Below are 23,766 nucleotides of genomic sequence, written 5' to 3'. Positions count from 1 at the left end.
ATTTCCTGGGTGTGCCCACAAAAATGTGGGCACAGCCATAGAAACGCTGGCAGTGCCCAGCCGAATGTAGTTGTTCCCTTGCCTGCTTGGAGCAGGTAGCTGACGTCACATGATGCCAGCGTCCGTCCCCAATTTAGAGAAAACCATGCAGCCGAAAAAGTGAGTCCTGTGCTCCTTTCAGCTGCGTGCAGAGGAAAAATCCTTTGATGGTAAGTAACCATGCGGGCGCATGCGAGTGGATGTATACACAAATGTAATGCTGTCTGTGTTGTTGGTGTATTCTTGTGTTGTATGTGTTAGTAGGGGTCTTATAACTACAGTCATCTTACACACCTTCCTGAAAATATGAATAATAAAGCACATAGAGTAATAGTAAATGTAACAGGTTGTGAGTTCTCTGACGCGACCTGATCACAGTTGTAGTATTAAAGCAGCAACAATGTAAAAAGCAAAACCAACCTATTTTTGCCTTTTACATTATAGTGCTTTAAATTTACATTTCATCCCAGAACTCACAGCCTACTACATATACCCCATAGAAAGTACAAGTGTTAATCTTTATACTTTACTCTATAAGAAGTTTATATGTTGTATGCTCTCAGGGATACGCTGTGAGGGCATTTTCAGAGTCAACGGAAATGCCAGACTGGTTCGTGATCTGCGGGAGAGCTATGACAGGTGTGAGCCAGTGACTCTGTCTGAGCAGGGAAATGTCCACGCGGCTGCCAGTCTTCTGAAGCTGTTCCTCAGGGAAATTCCGGATGGGCTGATCACTACCGAAGTAATGTCCAAACTTACTAAGGCTTACCAGGGTGAGTGCACTTTGTAACATATTATACAGCAAATTAAGAATCTTGTGGAAAAGTTGTATGCAGTGGTGGGCTGGGCTGGGGTAGGGTGCCCTTATAATTATGCGTCACTAGGGCCGCTGGCACAATTGACATTCATAGAATCTATCGCCAGCAACTATGTCATCAGAAGCTCAGATTTTCAGTCTAAAGAAAGCAGTGGACACTGAGGAACTATTAGGTATTGTCTCAGGAGATGACTTATGAGGTGATTCGGGTTTACACTGTAAAATTCTAGTTTGGTCCGAGAACCGATCTAGCGGGTCTCAGCGTGTGTACCGATGAAAATACGCATGTGCAGACCCGCTGTGCGAACTCCTATGGTGAGTACACTGGCCTACAGATGGTGCCAGTCTCATCTAGCCGTCTTTGGATAGCCATGGTGAGCCATACCGAGCCAAGCTCAGCTCAGCTGCAATACAATACAATACATAGAACAATAGAATAGGGGATTAGCAGAGTTATCCCATTACTCACTTAATCCTATTAAAGGGCTGGATGAGGATGGCTCCATCTATAGGTGTTCACCATAGGCGAATCTAGAATTATGGTAATGGGTGGTCCCAGATCTAGACCTATGAGAAGGGGGACCTTTGCGCGGCGCACCCGCGCGTCAAAAAGGGGGTGTGGCCTCATGAAAAGGGGTGTGGTATTACACTTTAGACCATACACAGTAATGCCCATTACACATTTTAGCAAACTCCGTAATACCCATTACACATAAAGCCACACATCATAATGCCAATTACACATAAGGCCACACACCATAATGCCCATTACACATTGTGCCACACATCATTATACCCATTACATACTATATAACAAACCGTAATGCCCATTACATATTTGCCACATAAGTGCTGCTTACCTACGTGCTCATTGCTAGGGGGTTCTTGCTTGATGGCACCATAGTACCCATTACACATGATGCAGCACACATAATGCCCCTTACACATGATGCTGCACACATAATGCCCCTTACACATGATGCTGCACACTTAATGCCCCTTACACATTAAGCCACACATTATGTGTAATGCCCCCATGTACCGCCACTTGTAGCGTCCCTTAAGCAATGCCCACAAAAGTGCCACTTACTGTAAATTTTTAAATGAGCCTTCGCTGCTGCTGCAGGGAGAGATGGAGAGCGGTGCAGCTGCTTCTATGGGGAGAGGAGCAGAGCGCAGCGCAAAGCACGCTCCCACTCCCCTCCTGGTGTCCCCTCTAGCCGAGAGGACATTTGAAATAAAATATTGTGCGCGCTGTTGTTGTGCGTGACGTCGGGGGAGCACGCCGGGCGCCGTCACCACATGATTAAAGGGGGGGGCGGGCTGAGGTGAAAGCAGGGAGAAGAATTGGAGCGGAAGCTGCAGGGGTGACAGCTGGGCAGAGAGCAGGGGGCTGCCCGGCTGTATTCAGAGCACTGCAGGCAGTGACGTAACTAGATACATGTGGGCCCCATAGCAAAAGTTTGTAAGGGCCCCTATTTATTACCTTATGCTGAAAAATGTATACAGCACATGATGTTTTGACAGGCAAAGTGGGCCCCTCTCAGCTCTGGGCCCCATAGCAGATGCACCCCATGCACCTATGGTAGTTACGCCCTTGACTGCAGGTCACGGCTATTTGAAATAATACCCCTTTCACAACAGAAAATGCAGGGATTTACCCGGGAATATGGTCCCAGGATCATGCAGGGACATTCCCAGGCTGACCCCTTATACACCAGCCTAGTCCCTGCATTTTCTGGTGTGAGGGGGAGAGACAACCACTCCCCTCTCCCTACCCCCCTTTAACCAACCAGCTATATCTTCGGAACCAACTGACCCATTTACATGAGACCAGTATCATATTGAAGAACTTTTGAGTTGGCTTCGAATGATTTTGGTCCCGTGAAATCTGCCCTCAAAGAACATAAACAGTCATGAAATTACATTTAAGAAATGAAAAAAAAAAAAACCGGTTTAACCTCAATATCCCTGGAATCAATTAACTCATATGGATCCAGCCTGATATCAGATTGAAGGCCCAGTGATTTGGGTTTGACTAAGATCAACCTCGAGCTTCAGTGATGCCGAAGGGGGAACTGGCAGCCGTTGAACTGGGTGGGGGTCGGAATTAGCGGGTCCCATGTTATCCTATAGGGAAAACATTCCAGATTTGCCTGGCAGTATCTCCAGTTCCCAGGGGGCTAGAGACATGGGGCTGGGCTCGTTGGAAAGCCCCATCCCTCAGCTACAAAATGGGCTAATGGGTGGTCCTGTGCACCCCCGGACCACCCCCTAGATTCACCTATGGTCCTGGGTGCCGGATGGTGGCTTGTGTAAGTATTTATGTGTGCACTGTAATTATATCGATTGCTGTAGGTTGGAGCTGACGAAGGGGCTCATACCCCGAAACGTTCTCCGTGCTGAATACAAGTTATTGATTTAAGCTGACCGTCTCCGGAGTGCCGTTTTTCCTTGTATGGGATAGTATGTGTATGTATATATATTTATATATAGATATATATCTATATATAGATATATATAGATATATATCTATATATATATATATATATATATATATATATATATATATATATATATATATATATATATATATATATATATACACACATGCACGGTACTCTGTGTGCATGCGCGAGCTGTACATACGAAGTCTGCCTTCACTGGCTTCTTGCAGGGTGATTGATACCCTGCAGCCGTAACCATGCATTTTGTGGGATATCCCCAGAAACCGCAGGCGTTCCCCAGCCACTGAAGGGAGGGCCGAGACTCAAAGGGTGCCTTGGACTGAAAAAGTTCTACAGATGCTGGTATATTGCTGTTTTGGCTGAGGCAGTAGACAGTGTCAGTGCATCTGTTATTTGGACAGTAAATCCTTCATACCATACCCGGTGTTCACCAGGGGTCACCCACTTGGATACCAGGGACGTGCGTTGAGGTAAATGGCTGAGGTGTCTCTGGCAAGTATCAGAGCCAGATTTGCACCCAATTTATGAGCCATGGGGTACATGCTGGCATTATACACAAGAGATGTGCTGTACAGGTAACTAGGTGAGACACTGCCTCACCTGCTATAGACTTTTTATTCCAGAGTTTTGACTATAAAAATTATTAGAATAAGAAAAATAAGATTTTTATATGTAAATATATTCTTTGTATTTTTGCCATACTTATATACTTAAAACTCCAGCATATATGTTAGTATGACAGGAAAGGCTGTGCCTCACCTGCCTCACCCCACCACACACCACTGCTGGATACTATCCTGGCCCTTCACTGCTTGGCTTCCAAGTTCTGAAGGTATTGGGCAGCCCAGTGAGGTATGATGTTATATATGGATTGTGCTCCAAAACAGAATGCACGTTACACTGCCGATGGGGCCATGTACCCCTGACAGATGAATTTAGACTGTATAGTCACTTATAGGCAAAAATGGCGGCTATCAGCGGGTGATGATACGCATATTGGGCACTTATAAGTTATATGATACGCTGTTTAGGGGTCTATCCGTAATGGAGAGCCCTGTTTTATGAAGTAGTATACCATCGATTTAACAATTTACCAATTAATTATCTTAGTCTAAATAGACTGAATAAATGTCCTCTATACCTTGACAATCTAACTCAATTTTTGCAAGTACAGTTGTTACAGCTGTAACCAGTAGATGCTGCGCTCTGCAGACAACCTGAGTGAAAACTATTTTTATCAGTATAGATTGCCGCCTATGGTAATTCCCTAGGGAATATACAGGCGCTTTGACACGAGCTGTTGCTTCAAAGTAAGCTGCTGCTCAAAGGTGGGGGTAGTCACTCCCCACTAAAAAGACAAGAAAGGGAGACAAGCACAAGGCAAGTCGAGCAGCGCTATGAATAATTAAACCAGATGATTGGAAAAGGTACAAATAATTTTTACTCACATAAAATACACAATAAAATACACAATATTACATAACAATAAAACAGTATAGGGGGGGAAATAAAAGTAAATTGGAATTAAGGTATAAAAGATGACCAAGCCTCAATGGATTTGTGCAAAAATCGATGGGGAAGAAAACACTGTTGGTAGTGATTGGGTATATATTACCACACAATTGACCAGGTCCCAGGTAGGTGGAGAGAGTCCTCACGATGTATGCGGAATAGTTGATTTTGCCGCTGGAGGATGTAATAGTCGCTGTAGCTCACTGGTGGAATATTACCCAAATAGGGAGATGAGCAGGAGTCACCACTGGAGTGCTTTTCAGCAGACCACCGCCTGGGGTATCACTGGTGGAAATGGATGAAACCGCTTCCGTGCACAGTAATTGAAGAGCACATGTGTGCTGGAGATGGTAGTAGCAGATGTCCTTGGCAGAACTGTGCACGGTGTCCGCCGTTGTAAAGGGAGGTATCAAATGCAAAGTCCACGGTTAAAAGGCAATTTTGTGTGGAATCCAGAGGCTGGTAAAAACACCTCAGATAGATTGCCGCCTATGTGCAATTTGGTAGGTGCAATGTTCTGCAGCGCTGTTGAGTAGTGTAGCTGCCTGTGTGCTATTTTATACAGTGCTAGTCTGCAGCAGAGTTAAATAAGGCAGTAAAGATAGAGGTTATTGCCAGTATGTATTTTCCACTGACGATCCCAATGTATACTGCATAGATAGTGGTTACAGTTATCATGCTCAGGAGCAATGTTCTGCAGACAAAGTACTGTTCTGCAGCAGAGTTAAATGGGGCAGGAGAGATATATGTTTAATGTCAGTAAGCTTTTTCCACTAATGATCCCAATTTATACAGCATAGAGTAGACAGTGGTTATAGTTCTCACACTCTGGAGCAATATTCTGCAGACAGGCAGTATACCTTTGATGTTAGTTAAGGTGCTGCCTGTAGTTAATGTCACAGTCTCTTTCCTGTTGGGGGAACACTTACAGTAAGTACAGGAGGTCACGAAAATAGACCATATATAGGAATTAGACACCTTTCTGAATCCCAAACAAAACTTGATTTTTATGCGGTTCACAATACTTGTTTTTATTGACAATTATGATTTATTGTGTCTCTTTCTCCTGCTCATGCGATTAATATAACTTATATGTCATTTTTGAAACAACTTGACTTAATTGTGGACTAACACAGGTGCCAATTATGATGCCAATTAACATAGATATATGGGTATATAAACCCTTCAGTTCCAATGTTGTTTACACCTTGAACGCGTTGGTGAACAGGAGGGAACTTGCCACCCAGCCATACCTACCTACCTACCGCTACATGCACAAGGATCGAGACCAGCCTCCAGTGTTTTGAACTTTGTGCTCAATACCCAGCAAACTCCTTCCCACTCTTTCCCACAAGGGACGCCTATCAATACCTAGCGCAGTGTACCTCCTTTTTTTCTGGTAGTGAACACAGTCTGAGCGTCCTTCTGCTGCCGCTTGCAGCTGGGGACCCTGTTACCTCCGAGCCGTCTCCAGGCACACAATTATTTTGGCCTTTTGTAGCGAAATCTTTAAAAAAATCGCTTAGTGTGTATGCTCTATATAGTTAACGATGCAGGGTCCCGCACATCGTTAATAACCCCTTCTCCCCTTTCCCTACGTTTGTGCTGCATGGTCGATGTTGACTATATCATAAACGAGCCATGCTAGCAGCAGGGGCCGGGTGACATCGCTGATGATATTGTTTAGGCACAATATAATTTTATATTGGCGGTAAAGCCTGTTGTCTAGTGTGTACAGGGTTTTAAAACGGTACTCTTTACCTAGAACGGAGCCCGCGATTGGAATCGCGGGCGTCGGGGGTAAAAAATCGCGGGCATCGCGGGTACATAAAAAACGGGTGCGACGCGATGCCCGCGATTTTCCCATAGGGATCAATGTTAAAACGGTGATTGACCGCGATTTTACTGTTAAATGCCTCAATGCCCGCGATTTTTACATAGGAAACAATGTTAAATGGGCCACAGAGCCCAAATAGACACCGTGAAGTCTGAAATGGCCCCCACAATTGTTAACGCCACCCCACGATCAACGTCAACCCGAAGCGTGGCGAGCGCAGCGAGCCCGCGAGGGGCGGCGGTACGCGTCCTCCGACCTTTTCATGCCCCACTATCCACGTCGGCGTGGAGTTGAGAATAGAATAGTGTTGCAAGCGCAGCGTCGCCACGGACACCTGTGAAGCCCGCGAGGGGACGCGTATAACTGTGAAGGTATCCGCATCCCCTCGCGGGGCTCGCTGCGCTCGCCACGCTTCGGGCCTCGGTGGCTCGCTGCGCTCGCCACACTATTCTATTCTCAACTCCACGCCGACGTGGATAGTGGGGCATGAAAAGGTCGGAGGACGCGTACCGCCGCCCCTCGCGGGCTCGCTGCGCTCGCCACGCTTCGGGTTGACGTTGATCGTGGGGTGGCTTTAACAATTGTGGGGGCCATTTCACACTTCACGGTGACTATTTGGGCTCTGTGGCCCATTTAACATTGTTTCCTATGTAAAAATCGCGGGCATTGAGGCATTGAACACTAAAATCGGGTCCAATCTCATTTTTAACATTGGTCCCTATGGGAAATCGCGGGCATCGCGTCGCACCCGATTTTTAGTGCATTCGATGGTCGCGATGGTCGCGATGGGCGCCGTTCTAGGTAAAGAGTACCTTTAAAACTTTTGAGGGGCAAATATACGAGCCCACCTACCACTTCAGTTGTTTCCCTAACCTCCCTAATACGGACATTTATACATGTACTGTATCTAGGTAAATGCAGATGAATAACAAAGTCGCGAATGCAGTGAATAAAAAGGTCTGTAAAAACTGATGATTAACTGATGAAATAACACAGGATATTTATTAATAGTGCCCTCAGATTACATTATGCAAGGTGCCCTTCCAAGGAGATAATACATGATATATATATATATATATATATATATATATATATATATATATATATATATATATATATATGTATATATATATATATATATATATATATATATTTAGAGATGTGCAGGTTCTGATTCACTCTGATTTACTCCGATTTCAAAGCAGGATCTTAATGGCTATCAACTATCAACATCTGTCATGTGATTTGAGATAGCCAATAAGATCCTGCTTTGAAATCAGAGTAAATTAGAGTAAATCAGAACTTGCAAATCTCTAAATATATATATATATATATATATATATATATATATATATGTATATATAGGGTGGGGCTTAGTTGTTGGGGCTATCAGGTGGTGTTTCTGGGTCATCTGGCCACCAGTGACCCACATATTGACCTCTTCTGCCGTTCACTGTTAATAGAAACTTCCACTTCTGTCCAAGATCCTGTGATATCTTTCTGACGGCCTTCGGTATATCTTCAAAATTTGTGAGATGTGCTCTCTGTAGTCCGCGCCACAAGTCTCTGCTGTTTGTTGGGGTAAGCTCCTCATAGGATATATAATCCTTCATTGCAATAATATGACTGACTGTGGGCCAAACATCCCAAGCTCTGGCCAGATGTTTTATTGCATGTAGCAGCATTGGCTTAAGCAGATGTTTCTTCGCCAGCTTACGATAAATCGCCTGTATGTACCTGAAGTCCTGCCAGTTGCTGCCCTCTTCCAGCCTCATGGTCTTGCAGCCCAGGTGAGGAAGGCATTGATTGATGCAAACCACTGCAGCAGACACAACGTCCATGTCCTGGCTCTGAAGTTGGATCATTAGTGATCGGAGCTGTTCTGTAATCAGCCTCTTGATGGGACTCCATGGGAACACACTGTATCTGTCAACTATCTCCCCAAACAGTATAGTTGAATACAGCTTGATGTCACGGTGGCAAAAGTCCATAAGTCTTCTGATGTGGGGGAGGACTTTGTCATATGTCTTCTGTGTCTTATGATGACTCAGTCGGACTACTGCCAGTAATGTGTTTAGCAGCGTGGGGAGCAGTTTCATGTCCCGCAATTTGATTTTTTGCAGAATAGCTGTTATGAATATATCTCTGTATCTGCGCGCTTGGTCTGGCGATCCTCTGGTGGAATTTGTGATGCCTTCAAGTACTTTCATGCAAATGTTGGTGTCGATATCAATCAACTTGTTTAGCATCTCCTTAATGACCACATCATAAACATGTCCAGTGACACAATCTGGACAGGCCAGGAGGGCTGCACAAATACTGGCAATGGTCATTTTATTGTGGATGCTGTTAGATTTCCACAAAGGCATAAGATGATCCAACATGTCCTTCCAGTGCCCAGTCTGCACAAGCCTTTTAACATAGTCATCAGCAGACTGGCATTGTGCGTCAGTAAGAGCTGGCGGATGGATTTTGCCTGGTCCATAAGGAAGAAGTGGTGGTCCTCCTTTCTCTGTACCCATAGATGTACTGCATGGGTTCTTCAGCATATACTCTAATTGGACTATGGTGGCCAGTATTATATCCTGATAATAAGGGTTATTCCTGCTTTGTGTTTCCCAGGTGTTCAGTAGGACACAGGCTCTGGTGAATTGTTCCTTTACTCCTGGTTCTAACACAGCAATACAGTCCATGGTCAGTGCAGCATTGTGAATTATTATAGCCAAAATTCTCTGGGTGCGGAGATCAGTTGCAGATTCCATGAACGTGGATATCTTCGGCAACATATAACCCAGGAATCCGAGCGGCACGCTTGTATATGATAGTATAGCGGCCAGTGTGGTAAGTGCTGAATTTGGAGGGAAGCATGAGGACTTCTGTATACAGGTCTGCACTTCCCAGATGGTAATCAGCGTGTAATTATTGGCTAAATGGTAGAGGACCTTACTTGCTGTAATCCAAGTATCATCTCTGCCTGTCTGGTCAGCCTCCAGCATGGTGCTTATGACGATGGGCACTGTATGTTCTGTAAACAGCTGGGCTGTGTCCTTCCTTGTTTCCAAAATCTGGCAGAAAAAGTCCAAGATTATGTGTGTCTCATAACTGGACAGGTTCTTGTAACGCAGGGCGTCACTTAGCTGATCGATGGTGGAGATCAGTTTTTCAGATGCCATCTTGTCAATGATCTCAGGCAAACTTTCCCTTAGCAGTCGGGAATAGAAGATCTTAAGCAGCTGAAGATCATTCTCCATCTTTTGGGTAAATTCCCCGAAGGGTGACCCGATGGGTAAGTTCTTTGTGTGTTTAAAATATGGGTAAGATAGACTTACCAGTTGTAATGCAACAATATAGTCACTAAATACTCAGAGAGTAGCGCTGTGGTTCAAAATATCACCACAAATGACTAGCCACTGACTAGCCGGCCTGTATATAGGGCAGTATGCCATTGTGACATCACAATAGCCTGCTGAGTGGCACTGGGCTGGGTTGGGGCCCCTGCCCCCTTACAGTCTGCCTTATACTATGTGATGTTAATGGAACGTGCTGATTGGAGCATCTATTTTACCAGCACTGGTTAGAACACATGTTTATGCTCAATCACAAACTAACAGAACACAGTTCAGGTTTGCAGCACATATAAGAAAACGCACCTAAATTAGGAATCCTTTATTGCAGTGATAGGCGTCCTGATGCAATTCAGTGACTGGATGGATGGGCGGCTCTCTAACCTCCACAAGGCTGCACATTGCTTTTTATATCAGTAAAATGTTTAATAAACTCATCAGACTTTTTTTTTTATTTTGAGTGGTAGAGTTTCAGCAGTTTTCATAAATGTTAGATCGTATACAGTATAAGCAGCCTTAATACAATATGAAAGCTATAGAATGTAATATTAAAGCCTTCTTTGGTTAATATGTTGTGCACATAGGCGAATCTAGAATTATGGTAATGGGTGGTCCCAGATCTAGACCTATGAGAAGGGGGACCTGTGCGTGGCGCACCCGAGCGTCAAAAAGGGGGCGTGGCCTCATGGGAAGGGGGCGTGGCATCACAAAAAGGGGGTGTGGTATTACACTTTAGACCATACACAGTAATGCCCATTACACATTTTAGCAAACTCCGTAATACCCATTACACATAAAGCCACACACCATAATGCCCATTACACATTGTGCCACACATCATGATGCCCATTACATACTATATAACAAACCGTAATGCCCATTACATATTTGCCACATAAGTGCTGCTTACCTACGTGCTCATTGCTAGGGGGTTCTTGCTTGATGGCACCATAGTACCCATTACACATGATGCAGCACACATAATGCCCCTTACACATGATGCTGCACACATAATGCCCCTTACACATGATGCTGCACACTTAATGCCCCTTAAACATGATGCTGCACACCGTAATGCCCCTTACACATTAAGCCACACATTATGCGTAATGCCCCCATGTACCGCCACTTGTAGCGTCCCTTAAGCAATGCCCACAAAAGTGCCACTTACTGTAAATTTTTATATGAGCCTTCGCTGCTGCTGCAGGGAGAGATGGAGAGCGGTGCAGCTGCTTCTATGGGGAGAGGAGCAGAGCGCAGCGCAAAGCACGCTCCCACTCCCCTCCTGGTGTCCCCTCTAGCCGAGTGGACATTTGAAATAAAATATTGTGCGCGCTGTTGTTGTGCGTGACGTCGGGGGAGCACGCCGGGCGCCGTCACCACATGATTAAAGGGGGGGCGGGCTGAGGTGAAAGCAGGGAGAAGAATTGGAGCGGAAGCTGCAGGGGTGACAGCTGGGCAGAGAGCAGGGGGCTACCCGGCTGTATTCAGAGCACTGCACATGTGGGCCCCATAGCAAAAGTTTGTAAGGGCCCCTATTTATTACCTTATGCTGAAAAATGTATACAGCACATGATGCTTTGACAGGCAAAGTGGACCCCTCTCAGCTCTGGGCCCCATAGCAGATGCACCCCATGCACCTATGGTAGTTACGCCCTTGACTGCAGGTCACGGCTATTTGAAATAATACCCCTTTCACAACAGAAAATGCAGGGATTTACCCGGGAATATGGTCCCAGGATCATGCAGGGACATTCCCAGGCTGACCCCTTATACACCAGCCTAGTCCCTGCATTTTCTGGTGTGAGGGGGAGAGACAACCACTCCCCTCTCCCTACCCCCCTTTAACCAACCAGCTATATCTTCGGAACCAACTGACCCATTTACATGAGACCAGTATCATATTGAAGAACTTTTGAGTTGGCTTCGAATGATTTTGGTCCCGTGAAATCTGCCCTCAAAGAACATAAACAGTCATGAAATTACATTTAAGAAATGAAAAAAAAAAAAAACGGTTTAACCTCAATATCCCTGGAATCAATTAACTCATATGGATCTAGCCTGGTATCAGATTGAAGGCCCAGTGATTTGGGTTTGACTAAGATCAACCTCGAGCTTCAGTGATGCCGAAGGGGGAACTGGCAGCCGTTGAACTGGGTGGGGGTCGGAATTAGCGGGTCCCATGTTATCCTATAGGGAAAACATTCCAGATTTGCCTGGCAGTATCTCCAGTTCCCAGGAGGCTAGAGACATGGGGCTGGGCTCGTTGGAAAGCCCCATCCCTCAGCTACAAAATGGGCTAATGGGTGGTCCTGTGCACCCCCGGACCACCCCCTAGATTCACCTATGGTCCTGGGTGCCGGATGGTGGCTTGTGTAAGTATTTATGTGTGCACTGTAATTATATCGATTTCTGTAGGTTGGAGCTGACGAAGGGGCTCATACCCCGAAACGTTCTCCGTGCTGAATACAAGTTATTGATTTAAGCTGACCGTCTCCGGAGTGCCGTTTTTCCTTGTATGGGATAGTATGTGTATGTATATATATCTATATATAGATATATATCTATATATAGATATATATAGATATATATCTATATATATATATATATATATATATATATATATATATACACACATGCACGGTACTCTGTGTGCATGCGCGAGCTGTACATACGAAGTCTGCCTTCACTGGCTTCTTGCAGGGTGATTGATACCCTGCAGCCGTAACCATGCATTTTGTGGGATATCCCCAGAAACCGCAGGCGTTCCCCAGCCACTGAAGGGAGGGCCGAGACTCAAAGGGTGCCTTGGACTGAAAAAGTTCTACAGATGCTGGTATATTGCTGTTTTGGCTGAGGCAGTAGACAGTGTCAGTGCATCTGTTATTTGGACAGTAAATCCTTCATACCATACCCGGTGTTCACCAGGGGTCACCCACTTGGATACCAGGGACGTGCGTTGAGGTAAATGGCTGAGGTGTCTCTGGCAAGTATCAGAGCCAGATTTGCACCCAATTTATGAGCCATGGGGTACATGCTGGCATTATACACAAGTGCAGAAGTATATACTGCTGTAGTTTTGCTGAGTTTTAATAAGAGATGTGCAGTACAGGTAGCTAGGTGAGGCACTGCCTCACCTGCTATAGACTTTTTATTCCAGAGTTTTGACTTTAAAAATTATTAGAATAAGAAAAATAAGATTTTTATATATAAATATATTCTTTGTATTTTTGCCATACTTATATACTTAAAACTCCAGCATATATGTTAGTATGACAGGAAAGGCTGTGCCTCACCTGCCTCACCCCACCACACACCACTGCTGGATACTATTCTGGCCCTTCACTGCTTGGCTTCCAAGTTCTGAAGGTATTGGGCAGCCCAGTGAGGTATGATGTTATATATGGATTGTGCTCCAAAACAGAATGCACGTTACACTGCCGATGGGGCCATGTACCCCTGACAGATGAATTTAGACTGTATAGTCACTTATAGGCAAAAATGGCGGCTATCAGCGGGTGATAATACGCATATTGGGCACTTATAAGTTATATGATACGCTGTTTAGGGGTCTATCCGTAATGGAGAGCCCTGTTTTATGAAGTAGTATACCATCGATTTAACAATTTACCAATTAATTATCTTAGTCTAAATAGACTGAATAAATGTCCTCTATACCTTGACAATCTAACTCAATTTTTGCAAGTACAGTTGTTACAGCTGTAACCAGTAGATGCTGCGCTCTGCAGACAACCTGAGTGAAAACTATTTTTATCAGTATAGATTGACGCCTATGTGCAATTTGGTAGGTGCAATGTTCTGCAGCGCTGTTAAGTAGTGTAGCTGCCTGTGTGCTATTTTATACAGTGCTAGTCTGCAGCAGAGTTAAATAAGGCAGTAAAGATAGAGGTTATTGCCAGTATGTATTTTCCACTGACGATCCCAATGTATACTGCATAGATAGTGGTTACAGTTATCATGCTCAGGAGCAATGTTCTGCAGACAAAGTACTGTTCTGCAGCAGAGTTAAATGGGGCAGGAGAGATATATGTTTAATGTCAGTAAGCTTTTTCCACTAATGATCCCAATTTATACAGCATAGAGTAGACAGTGGTTATAGTTCTCACACTCTGGAGCAATATTCTGCAGACAGGCAGTATACCTTTGATGTTAGTTAAGGTGCTGCCTGTAGTTAATGTCACAGTCTCTTTCCTGTTGGGGGAACACTTACAGTAAGTACAGGAGGTCACGAAAATAGACCATATATAGGAATTAGACACCTTTCTGAATCCCAAACAAAACTTGATTTTTATGCGGTTCACAATACTTGTTTTTATTGACAATTATGATTTATTGTGTCTCTTTCTCCTGCTCATGCGATTAATATAACTTATATGTCATTTTTGAAACAACTTGACTTAATTGTGGACTAACACAGGTGCCAATTATGATGCCAATTAACATAGATATATGGGTATATAAACCCTTCAGTTCCAATGTTGTTTACACCTTGAACGCGTTGGTAAACAGGAGGGAACTTGCCACCCAGCCATACCTACCTACCTACCGCTACATGCACAAGGATCGAGACCAGCCTCCAGTGTTTTGAACTTTGTGCTCAATACCCAGCAAACTCCTTCCCACTCTTTCCCACAAGGGACGCCTATCAATACCTAGCGCAGTGTACCTCCTTTTTTTCTGGTAGTGAACACAGTCTGAGCGTCCTTCTGCTGCCGCTTGCAGCCGGGGACCCTGTTACCTCCGAGCCGTCTCCAGGCACACAATTATTTTGGCCTTTTGTAGCGAAATCTTTAAAAAAATCGCTTAGTGTGTATGCTCTATATAGTTAACGATGCAGGGTCCCGCACATCGTTAATAACCCCTTCTCCCCTTTCCCTACGTTTGTGCTGCATGGTCGATGTTGACTATATCATAAACGAGCCATGCTAGCAGCAGAGGCCGGGTGACATCGCTGATGATATTGTTTAGGCACAATATAATTTTATATTGGCGGTAAATCCTGTTGTCTAGTGTGTACAGGGTTTTAAAACGGTACTCTTTACCTAGAACGGCGCCTGCGATTGGAATCGCGGGCGTCGGGGGTAAAAAATCGCGGGCATCGCGGGTACATAAAAAACGGGTGCGACGTGATGCCCGCGATTTTCCCATAGGGATCAATGTTAAAACGGTGATTGACCGCGATTTTACTGTTAAATGCCTCAATGCCCGCGATTTTTACATAGGAAACAATGTTAAATGGGCCACAGAGCCCAAATAGTCACCGTGAAGTCTGAAATGGCCCCCACAATTGTTAACGCCACCCCACGATCAACGTCAACCCGAAGCGTGGCGAGCGCAGCGAGCCCGCGAGGGGCGGCAGTACGCGTCCTCTGACCTTTTCATGCCCCACTATCCACGTCGGCGTGTAGTCGAGAACAGAATAGTGTGGCCCGAAGCGTGGCGAGCGCAGCGAGCCCCGCGAGGGGACGCGGATACCTTCACAGGTAAACGCGTCCCTTCGCGGGCTTCACAGGTGTCCGCGTCGCCACGGACACCTGTGAAGCCCGCGAGGGGACGCGTATAACTGTGAAGGTATCCGCGTCGGGCCTCGGTGGCTCGCTGCGCTCGCCACACTATTCTATTCTCAACTCCACGCCGACGTGGATAGTGGGACATGAAAAGGTCGGAGGACGCGTACCGCCGCCCCTCGCCGGCTCGCTGCGCTCGCCACGCTTCGGGTTGACGTTGATCGTGGGGTGGCGTTAACAATTGTGGGGGCCATTTCACACTTCACGGTGACTATTTGGGCTCTGTGGCCCATTTAACATTGTTTCCTATGTAAAAATCGCGGGCATTGAGGCATTGAACACTAAAATCGGGTCCAATCTCATTTTTAACATTGGTCCCTATGGGAAATCGCGGCCATCGCGTCGCACCCGATTTTTAGTGCATTCGATGGTCGCGATGGGCGCCGTTCTTGGTAAAGAGTACCTTTAAAACTTTTGAGGGGCAAATATACGAGCCCACCTACCACTTCAGTTGTTTCCCTAACCTCCCTAATACGGACATTTATACATGTACTGTATCTAGGTAAATGCAGATGAATAACAAAGTCGCGAATGCAGTGAATAAAAAGGTCTGTAAAAACTGATGATTAACTGATGAAATAACACAGGATATTTATTAATAGTGCCCTCAGATTACATTATGCAAGGTGCCCTTCCAAGGAGATAATACATTTTATATGTATAATATATATATATATATATATATATATATATATATATATATGTATATATATATATTTAGAGATGTGCAGGTTCTGATTCACTCTGATTTACTCCGATTTCAAAGCAGGATCTTAATGGCTATCAACTATCAACATCTGTCATGTGATTTGAGATAGCCAATAAGATCCTGCTTTGAAATCAGAGTAAATTAGAGTAAATCAGAACTTGCAAATCTCTAAATATATATATATATATATATATATATATATATATATATACATACATATATATATATATATATATATATATATATATATATATGTATATATAGGGTGGGGCTTAGTTGTTGGGGCTATCAGGTGGTGTTTCTGGGTCATCTGGCCACCAGTGACCCACATATTGACCTCTTCTGCCATTCACTGTTAATAGAAACTTCCACTTCTGTCCAAGATCCTGTGATATCTTTCTGACGGCCTTCGGTATATCTTCAAAATTTGTGAGATGTGCTCTCTGTAGTCCGCGCCACAAGTCTCTGCTGTTTGTTGGGGTAAGCTCCTCATAGGATATATAATCCTTCATTGCAATAATATGACTGACTGTGGGCCAAACATCCCAAGCTCTGGCCAGATGTTTTATTGCATGTAGCAGCATTGGCTTAAGCAGATGTTTCTTCGCCAGCTTACGATAAATCGCCTGTATGTACCTGAAGTCCTGCCAGTTGCTGCCCTCTTCCAGCCTCATGGTCTTGCAGCCCAGGTGAGGAAGGCATTGATTGATGCAAACCACTGCAGCAGACACAACGTCCATGTCCTGGCTCTGAAGTTGGATCATTAGTGATCGGAGCTGTTCTGTAATCAGCCTCTTGATGGGACTCCATGGGAACACACTGTATCTATCAACTATCTCCCCAAACAGTATAGTTGAATACAGCTTGATGTCACGGTGGCAAAAGTCCATAAGTCTTCTGATGTGGGGGAGGACTTTGTCATATGTCTTCTGTGTCTTATGATGACTCAGTCGGACTACTGCCAGTAATGTGTTTAGCAGCGTGGGGAGCAGTTTCATGTCCCGCAATTTGATTTTTTGCAGAATAGCTGTTATGAATATATCTCTGTATCTGCGCGCTTGGTCTGGCGATCCTCTGGTGGAATTTGTGATGCCTTCAAGTACTTTCATGCAAATGTTGGTGTCGATATCAATCAACTTGTTTAGCATCTCCTTAATGACCACATCATAAACATGTCCAGTGACACAATCTGGACAGGCCAGGAGGGCTGCACAAATACTGGCGATGGTCATTTTATTGTGGATGCTGTTAGATTTCCACAAAGGCATAAGATGATCCAACATGTCCTTCCAGTGCCCAGTCTGCACAAGCCTTTTAACATAGTCATCAGCAGACTGGCATTGTGCGTCAGTAAGAGCTGGCGGATGGATTTTGCCTGGTCCATAAGGAAGAAGTGGTGGTCCTCCTTTCTCTGTACCCATAGATGTACTGCATGGGTTCTTCAGCATATACTCTAATTGGACTATGGTGGCCAGTATTATATCCTGATAATAAGGGTTATTCCTGCTTTGTGTTTCCCAGGTGTTCAGTAGGACACAGGCTCTGGTGAATTGTTCCTTTACTCCTGGTTCTAACACAGCAATACAGTCCATGGTCAGTGCAGCATTGTGAATTATTATAGCCAAAATTCTCTGGGTGCGGAGATCAGTTGCAGATTCCATGAACGTGGATATCTTCGGCAACATATAACCCAGGAATCCGAGCGGCACGCTTGTATATGATAGTATAGCGGCCAGTGTGGTAAGTGCTGAATTTGGAGGGAAGCATGAGGACTTCTGTATACAGGTCTGCACTTCCCAGATGGTAATCAGCGTGTAATTATTGGCTAAATGGTAGAGGACCTTACTTGCTGTAATCCAAGTGTCATCTCTGCCTGTCTGGTCAGCCTCCAGCATGGTGCTTATGACGATGGGCACTGTATGTTCTGTAAACAGCTGGGCTGTGTCTTTCCTTGTTTCCAAAATCTGGCAGAAAAAGTCCAAGATTATGTGTGTCTCATAACTGGACAGGTTCTTGTAACGCAGGGCGTCACTTAGCTGATCGATGGTGGAGATCAGTTTTTCAGATGCCATCTTGTCAATGATCTCAGGCAAACTTTCCCTTAGCAGTCGGGAATAGAAGATCTTAAGCAGCTGAAGATCATTCTCCATCTTTTGGGTAAATTCCCCGAAGGGTGACCCGATGGGTAAGTTCTTTGTGTGTTTAAAATATGGGTAAGATAGACTTACCAGTTGTAATGCAACAATATAGTCACTAAATACTCAGAGAGTAGCGCTGTGGTTCAAAATATCACCACAAATGACAAGCCACTGACTAGCCGGCCTGTATATAGGGCAGTATGCCATTGTGACATCACAATAGCCTACTGAGTGGCACTGGGCTGGGTTGGGGCCCCTGCCCCCTTACAGTCTGCCTTATACTATGTGATGTTAATGGAACGTGCTGATTGGAGCATCTATTTTACCAGCACTGGTTAGAACACATGTTTATGCTCAATCACAAACTAACAGAACACAGTTCAGGTTTGCAGCACATATAAGAAAACGCACCTAAATTAGGAATCCTTTATTGCAGTGATAGGCGTCCTGATGCAATTCAGTGACTGGATGGATGGGCGGCTCTCTAACCTCCACAAGGCCGCACATTGCTTTTTATATCAGTAAAATGTTTAATAAACTCATCAGACTTTTTTTTTTATTTTGAGTGGTAGAGTTTCAGCAGTTTTCATAAATGTTAGATCATATACAGTATAAGCAGCCTTAATACAATATGAAAGCTATAGAATGTAATATTTTATTTCACTTGATGCGTTACCGTTAATTAAAGCCTTCTTTGGTTTACATTGTAATATGTTGTGCACATAGGCGAATCTAGAATTATGGTAATGGGTGGTCCCAGATCTAGACCTATGAGAAGGGGGACCTTTGCGTGGCGCACCCGAGCGTCAAAAAGGGGGCGTTGCCTCATGGGAAGGGGGCGTGGCATCACAAAAAGGGGGTGTGGTATTACACTTTAGACCATACACAGTAATGCCCATTACACATTTTAGCAAACTCCGTAATACCCATTACACATAAAGCCACACATCATAATGCCAATTACACATAAGGCCACACACCATAATGCCCATTACACATTGTGCCACACATCATGATGCCCATTACATACTATATAACAAACCGTAATGCCCATTACATATTTGCCACATAAGTGCTGCTTACCTACGTGCTCATTGCTAGGGGGTTCTTGCTTGATGGCACCATAGTACCCATTACACATGATGCAGCACACATAATGCCCCTTACACATGATGCTGCACACATAATGCCCCTTACACATGATGCTGCACACTTAATGCCCCTTAAACATGATGCTGCACACCGTAATGCCCCTTACACATTAAGCCACACATTATGCGTAATGCCCCCATGTACCGCCACTTGTAGCGTCCCTTAAGCAATGCCCACAAAAGTGCCACTTACTGTAAATTTTTATATGAGCCTTCGCTGCTGCTGCAGGGAGAGATGGAGAGCGGTGCAGCTGCTTCTATGGGGAGAGGAGCAGAGCGCAGCGCAAAGCACGCTCCCACTCCCCTCCTGGTGTCCCCTCTAGCCGAGTGGACATTTGAAATAAAATATTGTGCGCGCTGTTGTTGTGCGTGACGTCGGGGGAGCACGCCGGGCGCCGTCACCACATGATTAAAGGGGGGGCGGGCTGAGGTGAAAGCAGGGAGAAGAATTGGAGCGGAAGCTGCAGGGGTGACAGCTGGGCAGAGAGCAGGGGGCTGCCCGGCTGTATTCAGAGCACTGCAGGCAGTGGCGTAACTAGATACATGTGGGCCCCATAGCAAAAGTTTGTAAGGGCCCCTATTTATTACCTTATGCTGAAAAATGTATACAGCACATGATGCTTTGACAGGCAAAGTGGGCCCCTCTCAGCTCTGGGCCCCATAGCAGATGCACCCCATGCACCTATGGTAGTTACGCCCTTGACTGCAGGTCACGGCTATTTGAAATAATACCCCTTTCACAACAGAAAATGCAGGGATTTACCCGGGAATATGGTCCCAGGATCATGCAGGGACATTCCCAGGCTGACCCCTTATACACCAGCCTAGTCCCTGCATTTTCTGGTGTGAGGGGGAGAGACAACCACTCCCCTCTCCCTACCCCCCTTTAACCAACCAGCTATATCTTCGGAACCAACTGACCCATTTACATGAGACCAGTATCATATTGAAGAACTTTTGAGTTGGCTTCGAATGATTTTGGTCCCGTGAAATCTGCCCTCAAAGAACATAAACAGTCATGAAATTACATTTAAGAAATGAAAAAAAAACAAAAAACGGTTTAACCTCAATATCCCTGGAATCAATTAACTCATATGGATCCAGCCTGATATCAGATTGAAGGCCCAGCGATTTGGGTTCGACTAAGATCAACCTCGAGGTTCAGTGATGCTGAAGGGGGAACAGGCAGCCGTTGAACTGGGTGGGGGTCGGAATTAGCGGGTCCCATGTTATCCTATAGGGAAAACATTCCAGATTTGCCTGGCAGTATCTCCAGTTCCCAGGGGGCTAGAGACATGGTGCTGGGCTCGTTGGAAAGCCCCATCCCTCAGCTACAAAATGGGCTAATGGGTGGTCCTGTGCACCCCCGGACCACCCCCTAGATTCGCCTATGGTGTTCACACAGAGTGGGTGCGGGCAGGGGGCTGTCCTATGGGAATGCACATTTCCTGGGCATGCCCACAAATTGGAGGGTGCGCCCAGGAAAACGCTGTGTGTCTTCATGAGAATTTGGGGCATGCAGCCAAATTCGGCCATGTCCAAGTCAAAAGTCATTCTACATTGACTTTTATTTGTGAATGATTTTTTGCCTGTTTGGCTGCATGCGAATGGTTGCAGATATTTCACACGTTGTTATGAAGAGGATCATTCTAGATCATGGGCCTTCAACCTGTGGCCCTCCAGATGTTGTGAAACTACATGTTCCATCATGCATTGCCACATATTTTCCTATGAGAGCATGCCAAAACTGTCAGGGCATGCTGGGACATGTAGTTCTACAACATCTGGAGGGCCACAGGTTGAAGACGTGTTCTAGATCATTCGGACAGGGCTGATTTTAGGCCTATTCCAATGTTTGGGGGTGTGCGTTTGTGCAGCTCCCCTCTGCGAATGGCCATTCACAAGGTTTGGGGTGGAACGGGGCAGACGGCGGCAGGGGTCCTCCATTAGAATGCCCAGCATTTATATGGGCATTCCCATAGCCACGCGGGTGGCTGACATCACAGAACAGCCTCCGCCTACTCTTTCTTTGTCACAGCACACGCAAATAAAAGCCACTGACTTCGCAGCTTACAGAGTCAACCAGAATTAGGCCCCCGAGTGCCGTCCTCCTTTCCCTGCTGATATAAATTACTCTTAAACCCCCATCTCTCCCTCCCCACCCCCCCCCACACACATTTGAATAATGATCTTGTGGCTGGTTTTGCTATTCCCACCCCTTTCTGTGCACACCCCCTTTTCAGCCATCTCTCTGTATGACCAATAGCATATCTAGCTCTCCCCTGTGTGGTGTGATGGGGCGTCATTGTAGTATCAGCCACAATGCTGCAGTGAGGACATGCTGGGCTAGGACAGAGGTGCAGAGCTGGCACCAGGCCACTGAGCCCTAAATGAAATCACTTTTTCTTTATGCTACGGGATCAGCTGCTCATGTGCAATCTTCAGACAGCACTTGCATTAGTGTCCAGAGGATCCCTCTCCTTGTAAAATCTGTGATATGTAGCCCATAGGTTACAGTTGTAAACAATATATTAAGACTGTTAGCTAATGGAGCCAAGCACCGGAATGCACTCGGTAAATCTCACATTATACCAGCCACAGAACCCTATGGTGATTGTTATAATGATCAGAACAGAGAATATCTGCTACGTTACCAACTACATACATAGAAACAAAGTTTGACAGCAAATCAGAACTACTTGGCCCATCTTGTCTGCCCCTTATTTATCCTCTAGGTTTAGGGGGGTATTCAATCTTCGGGTCACGGCAGACGAGCTTGCTCGCCGGCCGTGACCCAGTCCCGTTCTCGGTCAGCTCGACCGAGAACATGCAGGCGGGATTCAATGTCCCGCCTGCAGCGGGACGATAAGGGGGCGTGGCCGCGAGTTGCGGCCGGGAAGTGACGAGATGCAGCCAGCAGCTCGTCACTTCCCGGCTGTTCTCGGCAGAACGAGCCCGACAGCTAGAGATGTCGGGCTCGTTCTGCCAGGAAACCCTGTTCAATGCTGTCGGGGAAGACAGCATTGAATAGGGCCCGTCGAGCATCTCCCCCACGGTAGATGCTCGACGGCGATTGAATATCCCCCTTAATCTTAACTCTTTTTGATCCTTAGTTCTTTGTAAGTATATTCATGTGATCATCCCAAGCAGGTTTATATTGCTCTACTGTCTTAGCCTTTACCACCTGTGACAGGAGGCTGTTCCACTTATCCACTACCCTTTATGTGAGGGATTTTTTCCTTAAATTTCCCCTGAACCTTCATATTTAGTGAATGTCCTTAAGTTGTAATTCTTCTGTCCCTCCTGTACTTTGTTATAACCCCTGGTATAAGTGAAAGTTTCTATCATGTCCTCCTTCCCCTTCTCTGCTCCAAACTATACATGTTAAGATCCTTTGGTCTTTCTGGGTAAGTTTTGTGATGTTGGCCATGCACCATTTTAGTTGCCCTTCTTTGTACCCTCCCTAATGTATTTGTATCCTTCTGGAGATTTGGCCTCCAGAACTGGGCACAGTATACTAGATGAAGCCGTACCAATGACCTATATGGTGGCATTATTACTTCTTTTTTCTTGATCACGATTCCTGTCCCTCTCTAGGGAATACTATGCCCCTAAGCACTTTTGATATGATACCATTTAGCACATATGCACTTAATATAGTTGTTCTTGGACATTAAGTTATTGTCATGAAAAGACTGAAAAGCATATAAATATTTTTAGTTCCTAGAACCAATAATTATAATTCCTTATCACCACTATTTGCGGTAATGTCAATTAAGTGGAGTAGAGCGTGCAGGGGGAGATCCTATGGATCCCAATCCCACAAAACCTTTCACAGTGTAGTCCATAGGCAACAATAGCAGACTGGCGCTAGCATTAGCCATAGGGGTCACTCTCTGGAAAGTGTCTCATGCTAGATCTTGGTAACTTCAGTATTTTAGCATTCCCCATAGAAACCTAGGGGACGGATTTTGCATTTAAATATGGGATGTTAGCATAGATTGTAAGCTTGCAGCAGGGCCCTCTTACCTCCAAGTCTGTTGTTTTTCAGTTTGTTTTATCTCTGTCTACAATTGTAAAGCGCAATTGAATCTGCTGCGTTATATAAGAAACTGTAAATAAATATATCTCGGATGCTGTGGTCCCCATACATACATCCAGAT

General features: G+C 45.2%; 1 protein-coding gene across 2 annotated transcripts in view; it reads left to right on the top strand.

Annotated features, from left to right (window-relative positions):
• Window positions 1-23,766, top strand: part of LOC146062532 (protein FAM13A-like) — a 54,615-nt gene that overhangs the window by 4,347 nt on the left and 26,502 nt on the right. For both annotated transcript variants that reach the window (XM_083174647.1, XM_083174646.1), the window contains exon 3: window positions 603-812. In XM_083174647.1, the coding sequence (XP_083030773.1) occupies window positions 603-812 (210 nt within the window). The remainder of the gene's footprint in view (window positions 1-602; window positions 813-23,766) is intronic.

The sequence above is a fragment of the Crinia signifera genome, chromosome 3 (genome assembly GCF_055691185.1).
Source record: "Crinia signifera chromosome 3, ASM5569118v1, whole genome shotgun sequence".
In the NCBI taxonomy this organism is placed as follows: Eukaryota; Metazoa; Chordata; class Amphibia; order Anura; family Myobatrachidae; genus Crinia; species Crinia signifera.
Note: the sequence above shows the minus strand (reverse complement) of the source record. Positions and strands in the feature narration are given on the sequence as shown.